The sequence below is a fragment of the Sus scrofa genome, chromosome 5 (genome assembly GCF_054392235.1).
Source record: "Sus scrofa isolate SSC_HxYL_T2T_F1_AM1 chromosome 5, Sscrofa_HxYL_maternal_Yorkshire_Landrace_v2.0, whole genome shotgun sequence".
In the NCBI taxonomy this organism is placed as follows: Eukaryota; Metazoa; Chordata; class Mammalia; order Artiodactyla; family Suidae; genus Sus; species Sus scrofa.
In genome coordinates this window covers 76,412,542-76,425,561 of record NC_139387.1, presented here as the reverse complement: position 1 = coordinate 76,425,561, position 13,020 = coordinate 76,412,542, and the positions used below count along the sequence as shown (strand labels likewise).

The 13,020-nt window shown below is 50.5% G+C and overlaps 1 protein-coding gene across 49 annotated transcripts in view; it reads right to left on the bottom strand.

Annotated features, from left to right (window-relative positions):
• Positions 1-13,020, bottom strand: part of CACNA1C (calcium voltage-gated channel subunit alpha1 C) — a 438,324-nt gene that overhangs the window by 18,666 nt on the left and 406,638 nt on the right. For all 49 annotated transcript variants that reach the window (XM_084957093.1, XM_084957107.1, XM_084957092.1 and 46 more), the window contains 5 exons: positions 7,380-7,545; positions 6,963-7,090; positions 6,214-6,310; positions 5,177-5,279; positions 231-332 (listed from right to left, as the gene is read on the bottom strand). In XM_084957093.1, the coding sequence (XP_084813219.1) occupies positions 231-332; positions 5,177-5,279; positions 6,214-6,310; positions 6,963-7,090; positions 7,380-7,545 (596 nt within the window). The remainder of the gene's footprint in view (positions 1-230; positions 333-5,176; positions 5,280-6,213; positions 6,311-6,962; positions 7,091-7,379; positions 7,546-13,020) is intronic.

Below are 13,020 nucleotides of genomic sequence, written 5' to 3'. Positions count from 1 at the left end.
AGGAGGGCCCGGGGCTGGCCTTTCTCCAGGACTCGTCCCTCCTGCTGCAACTGGCCCAGCGGGTTATGGGAAAACCTCTAATTTTCAGAGTTTCCTTGGAGCTCTACCAAACCGCCAGGCATCCAAGGGCCTTGCCCGGCCTCCTTGGTGACCTGCAGGCTTGGACTGGGCAGCAGCCTGAAAGGACAGGCCTCGCGCAGCCTGGACCCTGGAGCTGGCCGCACACTCACCTCCGGCGGGGGGCACCACCTGGTCTAGCAGCTTCATGCTGGTCCGCTTCCAGATCTTCTTGATTATGGCCCGCAGCTCCTCATTGGCCTGTTCCAGGTTCCCTGCGTGGAGGGAGAGGCAAGGCCGGCTGACCAGTGGCCCCCGAGGGCAGGAGGGGAGGCTGCCGAGGGTGGACTCTGCCCCAGATAGCCATGACCACCAGTTCCATTTCTTCCTCCCTGGGTTCCCGCTGTCCCCCTCTGTCCCCTTCCTCCCTGCCTGCTGCCCGGTGGCCATGGCAACCCTACTTGCTGCTTCTCCCAGAGCCCCTGGGACTGATGAGGCTGCCGGGTGGAACTGCCAGGAGAGCACAGGGGCAGGGCTGCCAGGGACATGTGGGTGATCAGGAGGAATCGGGGTCCCCCCTGCAGACCCACATGGAGCGAGCTTGCTTGGGGCCTCCGTGTCGAAGCCCTTTGCTGAGCCCCCTGTGCTGCCGGGAGGAGGTGGCCAAACCTTGGCGTGGAAGCAGAAAATGGAAGATGAGGTCCTGAGGCCTGGGGCTTCTCGGGGTCTACTTTTGCCACTCAAAACAGACTGAATCAGGCCCTTGTCCACGCAGCCTTGGGATGCTGGCCTGACAGCCCTGGAAAGGGAACTGAGACCCAGCAGGAGAGCAAATGTGGGGGCCTGGGTCCAGTCGCCCCCAGCTCTTTCCCACCACCACTGATGCACACAGGCCCTGCCCGACCCCTGGGACTGTGAACTGGGGATCTCACCTGTGGTCAGGTTATGTCATAAGGCACACCTGCCCTTCAGGTAGGGAGATTATCCAGTGGGCCTGCACCTGTCCCAGGGGATTTTTAAAAAATTTGTCTTTTTAGGGCCGCACCTGCGGCATGTGTAGGTTCCCAGGCTAGGGGTCAAATTGGAGCTGTAGCTGCTGGCCTAAACCACAGCCACAGCAATGTGGGATCCAAGCCACACTGCAACCTACACCACAGTTCACCACAACGTTGGATCCTTAACCCACTGGTCCAGGCCAGGGATTGAACCCGCGTCCTTGTGGATACTAGTCGGGTTCGTTACCACTGAGCCTGACAGGAACTCCTTTATTTCCTTTTGGCTGGGGCTCTTTACAAGAAGAGTGTTCCCAGGTGCAAACTCCCAGTTACAGAATAAAAGCACCCTGGGATGGAAACTGCGCTCAGCAATGCTGCACCGCGTGTGCCAAAGTGGCCGAGAGAGCAGATCTTAAACGTCCTCATCACAAGGGAAACGACTGTACTGGGAGGTAATGGATGGCAACTAGACTTGGGATCATTTCATCATAGTAAATATGGCATCACCATATTGTTCACCTGAAACTGATATACAATGTTATACGTCGGTTATGCCCCAATTAAAAAAAAAAATACAAAACAAAAGTAATGTGTGAAGGGGCCAGAAGATGAGAGCTCTCAGGCTGGGAGCGGAGCTGAGAGGCAGCCTCAGGGCTGCCGGGCCAGCCCAGGGCCAGTCCTGCATATGCAGGGAATGAACTGCCCACCCCTGGGGCGAGCTGGGAGGGAGACTCTCCCCTGGTCCAGGAAGAGGATGCATCCTGGTCAACATGTTGACCATGGCCTGGAGGCCCCTGAATGGGGAACTTGCCATCCCATGGCGGGACCCCAGGCCTTCAAGTATGAGCCCAGAGCTGGTGGGGTGACTGTGACTGGCAGGTGGCAGGGGCTGGGTCAGAGGCTCTGTTGTTGGAATCCGCCCCATGGCCATGCTGGAGGGACCCGCTGGGAAGGCGGTGCCAGGGGGTGGGCCCTGAGTTCCGGCATGCGGCATGCGGGTTGGGCTGCACAGCTCCGGGGGCAGGGGGCTGGGCCTCCCCTTCCATAGGCAGGCCCTCCTGGGAGAGGTGGTTAGCCATTTCCGACATGGGCAGTGAAGCAGACCCGGTTAATAGGATGCTCAAATATACCTCTCTTCCACCACGGGCCAAATGGTGCCCCCAAATTCACACCCACATGGAACCTTAGATAGGCCCCTAGTTGGAAACAGGGACTTCGCAGGTGTGATTAGTTAAGGTGTGATGCCTGGTGTCCTTATAAGCAGAGGGGACACACAGAGATGCACAGGGAAGGCGGCGTGTTAAGAGAGACACAGCTACTGGCCCATGGGTGTGGTGCCTCCCACATCACCAGATGCCAGGCAAGGGTGGAGGAGACCCTCCCTCAGCCTCCAGGCGGAACCAAGCCTGTGACACCTTGATTTTGGAATTCTGGCCTCTGGACTGTGAGAGAGTAAATTTCTGCCGTTCTAAGTCATCCAGTTTGTGATCATGTTTTACAGCTGACCTGGGCACCGATACGTCTTCCAAAAGGATCTGTCACATTTCCCCAAGACTTTATTTGTTCTCACAATGACTCACATAACCGTGGAACTTCACGGCGATTGCTTTATACCATCTGAGGGTTTCAGAACATCTTTCTTCTATGCCCCAAAGGTTGACAGGTGTGGGACTGGACCTGGAGGTGAGGAGCACTGGTTCTCTGAATCGGGTGTTAATTTCTCTCCGAATCCTCTCATTTCAACAGTCCAAAGGGTGAGGACTCTGTGAGACATATTATCTCCAGTTTAAATGCTTTATCCCATTTCTTTCTAGTTGCTTCTAAGAACTTACCTTTGTCTTTGGGGCTTGAGAGTTCAACAGGTTTGAGGTGGGCTGTCCCTGAGTTGGCACCATCGCCCTTTGGGAGCTATTCCTTTTTTTATTTTTAGGTTTTAAGAAGTCTTATTTATTTACTTATTTATCTTAACTTTTTTGGCCACTCCCAGGGCATATGGGAGTTCCCAGGCCAGAGACCGAATCTGAGCCACAGCTGCAGCAATGCCAGATCCTTTAACCTACTGTGTGAGGCTGGGGATCAAACCTGCATCTCTGCACTGACCTGAGCCCCTGAGCCACTACAGTTGGATTCTTAACCCGCTGCACCATGGCAGGAACTCCTATTCTTTTTAAAATTTTTATTTCTACTTGTTTTTTGCTTTTTAGGGCCACACTTGCAACATATGGAAGTTTCCAGGCTAGGGATCAAATCGGGGCTACACCTGCCAGCCTACACCACAGCCACAGCAATGTGGGATCTGAGCCATGTCTGCAACCTACACCACAGCTCATGGTAACGCTGGATCCTTAACTCACTGAGCGGGGCCAGGGATTTAACCTCTTCACATCTTCATGGATACTAGTCGGGTTTGTTTCCACTGAGCCACAATGGGAAACCCCCTTTTGTATTTTTAAATTTGATATAATGGCGGTAAGAACATTGGACGTGAGATCTACCCGCCCAGCGGAATTTCAAGTGAACCATGCAGAATGGTGCCTCAGGGATGGTGCTGCTCGGTGGACAAACGTCTGTCTGAAGCTCCCTTTAAGTCCTGGATTGGCTTGTTCCCGTGCGGCTGGCTTCTTCCTGATCTCGGGGGCCCGCTTCTTCGGGATGAGCTGTGCACGCCTGGCTCGTTGACTGCAGCTTGGGCCTCTTGACGGTACCAAGTCACGGCTGCAGGCACTGGTGTTGCACCCTCCGTGGGATGAAAATTTATATCCTCACTTTGCATCAAGCCTGAAGGACCACAGCACGTCCCTTCCAGGGGTCTTTATTTCTTCCCTCCTTGGAAAAGGACACCTGCTCTGCTGGACAGAGTTGTTGTCAGAGTCATCGTAGAACATTTGGAGAGTAACACAAGCCAAGGATGAAGGTAAAGGAAGTGACTAGGAGTCACTGCCGATTCCACCACCGGTGACAGTTGAGGCTAACATGTCAGCGAACTTCCAAGTTTCCCCCAAGTTACACACATGTTACATTAAATGTGGGTCCCATTCTTTCCTCGTCAGAAATAGGCCGATTTACACCTGTTTAGACTAAGTTATGGCCTTGGCTGCTGAGGGTATATCCTTTAGCCTTAGTGTCTTTTTGGTTTGGCATCAGAACTTGAACTATTTAAAAGTTTTTACATTGGCTCATCTTTTGACAGGCACCTCCTGGCCCTGTTCCTCTCTTCCTTCATCTCAGATGCCTGCTGGTTTGTGAAGGAGTAGCTGAGAGAAGGCCCTTCCTAGCCTGTCCACAGAACGGAATTCCACACAAGCAAAGAAGCTGAGGCAGAGGGGGAGCAGTGAGCATCATGCGTCATCAGGATGCGGCCCTGTCTCCCACCCAGGGCTCTCCAGACAGAGCCGTGGGGAGGCAGAGAAAATGCACGGGCTGTCCCATCTGTGTTTCTCTAACTACTGGGCCAGTGGGTTTCAGACCCTGCACACACATGAATCATCTGAGCAGCTGCTTCAGGAGGCAGATTCTGAGACCTGGGCTGGTGCTGGGCCCCAGCAACTCACACCAGCTCTAACACCACAAAAGGCTGGAATAGGATGGGAGCAAACCCGTGGGTCCGTCTGGAGCCGTTCCAGTGCAGGTCAGAAGAACCAACTGGTTATAAAGACAGCAGGTCATTGCAGCCGAGCCGCTGCTGACGGCTCCTCCTTCTCGGGGACACAGACCTAAGGGGGCTCAGGGGAGTGGGGGGAGGGCCATTACCCCCACCGGTGGGCTGGCTGAGCACCTGGGCCAGTATGGTCCTGGTGTGGTGTGTGCTGACCTCCACCACAGTCAACTCTGACCCCTTCCCGACCCACACTGCACTTTAATTTGCAAAGTGAGTTGAACATCTGAGATGATCCCGGTTAAAATGGGGCTGGGCACTGCTTCAGGTTACGTGCATATCCTGCTTTTGGAGCTGCACCTGTGGATTTCAAAGTACCGCCCGGGGAGGGTTTCTAGGGTTTGAAACGATAGGCTAGAGGCCAGGAGGCCATTCAGGGCAAAGGGAACTGGCGCAGGCCTGGAGCTGCAGCTCGCTGCTGGTCTGCTTGCCTTTCTGGGTGGCTCTCCCCAGGGGCCGTGACCCTTACCTTCTGTTTTGATCCTCAGGGCCGTCCGGACAAGGGCAAACAGGGTGGCGTTGAACATGACGGTCCCGTCGCTGTTCAGGGGCATGTTCATGGACACCAGTCGCTGGGGAGGAGGAAGGGCAGGTCATCACAGCAGCGGCCCCACAGAAGCCTGAGGCAGCAGGACGCTGGGGGCCTCCAGGCTCCCCGGCCCATGTCCCTGAGTTGGTCCTCATTCGACCCTAGCTCCCACTGCAGGAGCTTAAGCCCAGGCCAGCCCCTTCCCTGGGTCTGCTCTGCCACTCGGGGTGGGGGCCCAGCAAGGCCCCATCAGGGAGGCGGAGACGGGAGGCTTGCAGGAGATGCCTGAGCCCGCTCTTCTGAGTACTGAAAATCATGCCTGCACCCCCGGCCGACCAGAACTGCGACACCACCTCCCCGCTATGCCCCACCACCCAGGACTCTGCCACCACTGGAGCGCAGGAGCAGGCCCATGAGGACCAGCACCACAAACCCACTCTGGAGGGTCCAGACCGCTATTCATCACATCACGTAGGGACCACCTGCTACTCTTGGTGCTGACCAGGTTCTAATGATCCCAGGAACTGGATCTTCTTGAACCTCAGGGGCAGTGTGGACTGTCTGGGACCTTGGGAGGATTGGCACCCTGTCCGCAGAGGGACAGGGCCCATCTGGGGGCCTCACACAGGCTGGACACAGCCCCTGCCCTCAATTTCTCACATTTAATTAGTGCCCTTGTCTTCTCTCCAGTTTCTTTCCCAGGAAGGAAACTGAAGCTCTCCCTCTGAGGCTGAGGGTCCTCCAGACGCCTGGGTGCAGCCCAGAGTGGACTCTGACCAGGCCCTTGGGCAGAACGGGCCCCTCCCAGTCCAAGGACCCATATGCTGAAGGGACCCTCAGCATCTGCTCCGGCTCAGCCTCTTTCTTTAGGCACAGAAAATGCTGTCCTCATTCCCTTAAAGGGACAGTGCCCTGACGGGGTCACCAGTGGGCATCTGGCCTCCCCATCTTCCCCACGGACCCAGCTCATCTCTTACTTTGCAAGCCACGCGGTGAGGGCACAGCTTCCCGAAGCCCAGCGGGGGCTGGATCCGCCGGAGCAGGGTTACCACATCCAGGTGTTTGATGCGACCCCTGGAAGAGGCAGGAGACGAGGGGAGGTCAGTGGGAGGTCGCAGTCTCAGCCAGTGGCCTGGGACCCGTGGACTGGGGGTGAGGGTGTCCCTGAGGGACGAGCTCTCCTGAAGGTCACAGCTGGACGCTGGTGACCAAACTTGTGCCTAGCTGTAGAACCACACAGTCAACGCTCCAACCAGCAGACACATGTTTAGATTTTTAAGGAGCAGTTCTCCATCAGTGCTATGTTTAAGGTGGAAGGGATTTTAGCAGGTAACGCAAATCATCTCAGTATTTACTGTTGCTTCAATTAACTAGCTGACCAAAAAGTACTTCCCAAGTGTCAACCAAATGCGATGGATGGACTGATGCACCTGAGGCAGGAATGGAGTCAGGAACTGCCTGACCCCAGACGCCCTGACTTGGGGGCTTACTGGTCATTCCTAACACCAGGGCCTCTTGGCTGTCTGTTCAACTGAAAATAGCGGATACATTCTTAACTTAGCCGAAGGCCTCCTATTGCTGGCCCTTGACCTTTGACCTTGGCATCTTGTGCAGCTTGGTGTTTGTATTGGATCTACCCGGTGCTCACCCATCCTGACCCCCTTCCACAGGTGGACACTCAGCCCCCTCTTGGCTTCGGGGATCCAGCTTCCCTCTGGGGACTTACTTGGCTTCAGGGTCATACTCCGCCCAGATTCTCTTAAATTCATCCAGATGGTGGGGACCCAGGATGGACCAGTCCCTGGTCAGGTAGTCAAAGTTGTCCATGATGACTGCCACAAAGAGGTTGATGATCTGCGGAGAACGGAGGGTGCAGACAGTTGCTCCCAGAGGGCCTTCCTGCGCATGGGATCGGCAAGGCCCCATGGGCAGCAGCCAAGGTTTCTACAGACTAGCCGTGTGGCACCACGGAAAACACCGGCCTCCGCAACGAGGGTGTCTCGGACGTGGAATTGACCCGCTCGCCTCAGGCTTGTGCGGGTGGGGAGAACCCCACATGTGGGCTGCACGGCCTCCCTCACCCAGCTGCCAGGTGGGGCTGCCAAGGACGGGTAACTAGCCAGCAGCTGGTCCCCCCACTCACCAGGAAGGCACAGAGCATGTAGAAGCTGATGAAATAGAAGACGGCGAAGCTGCTGCCACAGGGTGTCTCCCCCTCCGTGCTGTTGCCGGGCTCCGACTCGGGGGCGCACTTCTTCCCTGGCATGCAGGCCAGCATGATGTCCTGCCATGCCTCCCCTGTGGCACACCTGGCAGAGAGACCGTGCCCTGGAGCCACCATACCCTGGAGCCACCTCTCACGGCTCCTTGTCCTTGCTCCTCCCCACAGGAGCCCCTAATTTGAGTCTGGGGTTTGTCAGACCCCCCCACGCTGGGCATTCACTGAATATGACAACACACGGCATTGTTTGACATCTTAAAACCTTATGGAAAAGGTAACAAACTGGACCTTTTCTGCAAAGTCCCCCTGTTGAAAATTTTTTTAACTTTTTATTAAAGTATAGTTGATTTACAATGTTGTGCCAATTTTATGCTGTAGAGCAAAGTGCCTCAGTCATATATATATATATATATATATATTTTTTAATATTGTTTTCCATCACGGTCTATCCAAGGAGATTGGATATGGTTCCCTGTGCTGTACAGCAGGACCTCGTTGCTTATTCATTCTAAATATAATAGTTTGCATTGACTAAGCCTAAACTCCAGCTCCCCCCACGCCCTCCCCATCCCCTTGGCCCCCACAAGTCTGTTTTCCATGTTTGTGAATCTGTTTTGCAAAGTCCTTCTTTTTGCAATCCACGTTAAGTTTTTAGCCATGTGGATATATTTTAGCTCTAATTCATTCATTTTTTTTTTTTTTTTCTTTTTAGGGCCGCACCTGCACATGGAAGTTCCCAGGCTAGGAGCTGAATCGGAGCTGCATCTGCCAGCCTACACCCACTGACACAGCAACATGGGATCCACACCTCGTCTTCGACCTACACCACAACTCATGACAATGCTGGATCTTTAACCCACTGAATGGGGCCAGGGATCGAACCCACATCCTCATGGATACTAGTTGGGTTGGTAACCCGCTGAGCCACAACAGGAACTCCTAGTTCATTCATCTTAACTTCTGTACAGAAGACCTTCTATGAATACAACTATTTAAAAACCCCACGGTCCTGTTAAGGCTTTTCCTTACTTTCCTGTCTTGCTGGCAATTCCACCTCTAAGCTGGTGTCCAGTCAGCCCTGCATGGTGACTGCAGGTTTCTTTGTGATGGCAAGACAGGAAAGAAGGGAAAAGCCTCACAGGGCACGGGTGTGTCCTTACTTTACTAGACACTGCTTGTTCTCCAGGTGTGTGTCCAATTTGTGCTGCAGGCATCAGTGCAGGAGGGACGCCACCATTCTACAGACTTGGCAACTTTCTTTTCAGCTTTTGAGGCATAAGTGACAAACAAAACCAGTCTACTTAGGGTGTAGATGGTGACGGCGTGCTCTGTGGCACCATCGTGAAAGGGCGCCTCCCACAAAGCGAATGAACACATCCACCGCCTCCCATACTTTTCTTCTTTGGTGAGAAATTATCGTTTAAGTTCTACTGTCTTAGCAAGTTTAGATGATACACTATCAGTGTTATCAGCTAGTTGCCATGTCATAGCTTAGAGCTCAGACCTTATTCCTCTTATGGCTGAGAGCTTGTGCCCTTTGACCAGCCCCTCCCTTCCCCCCCCCAGTACTTCCCTCCCCCCCACTACTTTTCTATTCTGTTTCTGAGCTTGGACGCGCCAACTCTTGTTATCAGTGAATTTTTAAAAAACATTGCTTATAGGAAGGGTGGGAAATGATCATTCATTCCTCTTTTAATTTTTTTTTTTTAAGATTCATTTAATCTATAGGTTCCTTCTCTAGGCTTTTTTTTTTTTTTTTTTTTTAACCTCCCTTGCATTTCTGTGTGGGTTTTTTGTTTGTTTGTTTTGTTTTTTTTTGCTCTTTAGGGCTGCACTTGAGGCATAAGGAAGTTCCCAGGCTAGGGGTTGAATCCGAGTCATAGCTGCTGGCCTACATCACAGCCATAGCAACCCGGGATCCAAGCTGAGTCTTCTATTAATCCTTTGTCACTTATATGCGTTGCAAGCAATGTCTTCCAGTCTGTGGTTTGTCTCCAGCTTTATTTATGGTATATTTGTGATGAACCTAAGTCTTACCTTTCAAAGTAGTCAGAATCTAATTTTTCCTCTGTTTTGTCCTTTTTGCATCTTGTCTAAAAAATCCTTCCCTAGTCTAGGTCATAAAAATATTATCCTTTGTGTTCTAAAAGGTCCAAAAAATTTTTTCATAATAATTTCATACAGTAATATGGAATTCATTTTGGGGCTCAATACAAGGTAGAAATAATGCTTTTTTTCTATCTAGATAACCAGTTTTCTTAATACAATTTATTGAATAGTTAATCTTTTTTTTTTCTTTTTATGGCCACACCTGCAGTATACGGAAGTTCCCTGGCTAGGGGTCAAATCAGAGCTGCAGCTGCTGGCCTACGCCACAGCCACAGCAACGCCAGATGCTAGCCACATCTTCGACCTACTAAGTTTACAGTAATGCCATATCCTTAACCCTCTGAGCAAGGGCAGGGATTGAACCTGCATCCTCATGGACACTATGTTGTGTTTGTAACCTGCTGAACCACTTGAGAACTCCCCTGAACAGTGCTTCTTTACCCACTGATTTGAAATACCTCTTCTGACACAGAAGATCCTACTTCCACAGATGTGTGGGTCTTGCATCCCATTCTCTGGGTTTGTCTGTCTGTCTTGGTTCCAGTGTACCTGCTGTCTCAATTACTCCAGGGTTATAGGAAGTCTTTTTTTAGGGCAGCACCAGTGGCATATGGAGGTTCTCAGGCTAGGGGTCCAATTGGACCTACGCCAGAGCCATAGCAACTTGAGATCCGAGCCACATCTGCAATCTACACCACAGCTCAGGGCAACGCTAGATCCTTAACACACTGAGCAAGGCCAGGGATCGAACCTGCAACCTCATGGTTCCTAGTCAGATTCATTTCTACTGCTCCACAATGGGAACTCCTAGGAAATCTTGATCTTGTACAGAGAATGAGTCCTTCTGGCCTGCTGTCCTTGAAAACCGTCTTGGCTTTTCTCTTTCCTTTGAAACTCCGTGGACACATTAGAATCAGCTTGTCAAGTTCCATGAATGATCCTGTTGAGTGTCTTACTGGAATTGCATCCAAATATAAATTAACTAGGGGAATTTAACATCTTAATGCTATGAAGTCTCCAAGCCACAAACCCATTTATTTAGGTCTTTTGAGCCCTGAAAAATGTCTTTTAATGAAAGTTTATAGTTTCCCATATACATCTTTTGTTAGATTATTTCTAGGTATCTTACTTAAATAAAATGCTGCTGTTGTAGACAGAACCTTGAAAAAGGTACTGCAACAGATGCAACAGCTGTCGAGGGAATAAAGTTGACTTTGAACATGGAAGATTTGTTGAACTCTCTTATTAGTTCTGTGGTTTCTCTTGTATAGTCACATAGGCAACTGACTTTCTAAAAGATGTTGTTTAAATTGTGGTAAAAAACACATAACATAAAATCGACCATCTTAACCATTTTTAGTATACTGTTCAGTGGTATCAATATTTTTACACTGTGGTGACAGCATCACCACCATCCATCTCCAGAACTCTTTTCATCTTGTAAGACTGAAAGCCTATGCCTATGAAACAATAACTCCACATCCTCCCCTCCCCCACACCCCACAGCCACCACTGCACTTCTGTGTCTAGATTTTGATTATTCCAAGAGTTTCATGTAAGTGGAATCACACAGAGAATCTGTTCTTCTGTGACTGGCTGATTTCACTAAGCATCAGGTACTGAAGGTCCCTCTGTACTGCAGCAGGTGTCAGAAATCCCTTCCTTTTTAAGGCCGAATAATATTCCACCGTATGTATAGACTGCATTTTGCTAATCCATTCACTTGCCAATGGACATGCTGGTTGCTTCCATGCTTTAGCTATTGTGAATAATGCTGCCATAAACATATGTGTACAAATATCTCTTCGAGATCCTGCTTTCAGTTATTTTAGGTATATGCCCATGAGTGGAATTGTTGGATCGTATTTTTAATTTTTTGAGGAACCACCATTTTCCACAGTGGCTGTTACCCTTTTACACTCTCACTGGTCATGCACGAAGGTTCCAATTTCTCCACATCCTTACCAGCACTTGCTGTTTTTCTGGTAGTGGTCATCCTGATAGATGTGGGGTGGTATCTCATTGTGGTTTTCATTTGCATTTCCTTGACGATTCGTGATGTCAGGCATCTTTTCGTGTGCTCACAGGCCAGCTGTATGTCTTCTTTGGAGAAATGTCTATTCAAGTCCTTTGCCCATTTTTAAATTGGATTGTTCATTTTCTTGATGTCAAGTTTGGATCAATTCTTTTGGCATTGAATTTTCTTTCTTCTCCGATTCTTACCCTTTGATTTATTCATATCTTATTGCATTGGATACGACCTGCAGTATCAGCTGGTAGATAAGATCTCATCTATTCTATTTATGGATTAGCTATTACCTGTATGGACTGAATGCTCCTGTCCCCTCAGAATTTATATGTTGAAGCCTCAAACCTCAACGTGACAGCACTGGCAGGCACTTAGGCTGGGATCAGGACATAAGGCGGGGTCTGCGTGCTGAGATTAGTGTCTTCATGAGAACTGGAAGGGAGACCAGTCTCTCCTCTCTCCACTGCGTGAGGGCACAGCAATAAAACTGTGTCTACAGGCAGGGGGGCAGAGGGCACCCACCAGGACCAGACTGGAACCTTGATCTTGGACTTCCAGCCTCCAGGAATGTGAGAAAGAAATGTCTGCTGTTTAAGCCACTCAACCTACAGTATTTCGTTACAGCAGGTGGACTAGACTAATCCACCATCAGCACACAAAAGTGACTGATTGTTTGCCTTTGTTAACCACCTTTCTTTCTTTTTTTTTTTTTTTTTTTTTTTTTTTTGCTTTTTAGGCCTGCACCTGCAGCATATGGAGCTTCCTAGGCTAGGGGTCTAATCGGAGCTACAGCTGCTGGCCTATGCCACAGCCACAGCAATGCCAGATCTGTGACCTACACCACAGCTCACAGCAATGCCGGATCCTTAACCCAATGAGCAAGGCCAGGGATTGAACCTGCAACCTCATGGTTCCTAGTCGGATTCGTTTCCATTGCGCCATGAGGGGAACTCTGTGTTAACTGCTTTTCTGATCCTGTGAATTGTAAAGGCTTCAGAGTTGCTTTGCTTGGGTTGTCTTTTTCCTTTTTTTTTTTTTTTTTAGGGATGCACCTGCGGCATGTGGAGGTTCCCAGGCCAGGGGTTGGATCAGAGCTGCAGCTGCCGGCCTACACCACAGCCACAGCAACACTAGATCTGAGCCATGTCTGTGACCTATGCTGAAACTTGGAATCCTTAACTCACCAAGAGAGGCCGCGGATGGAACCTGCATCCTCATGGAGACTAGTGGGGTTCTTAACAGGAACTCTCGCTTGGGTTTTCTACGTGGATTAGCTGCTGTTCATAAGCAATGATAGTTCTGTCTACACATTTTCATGTCTATACTTTGTGCTTTCTTTCCTTTTTTATGGGCCTTATATTATCTTATGGAAAGGGGTTTCTTACCCTTTTTACTCCTGGAAAGTTTATGTAACACAGGAATGAC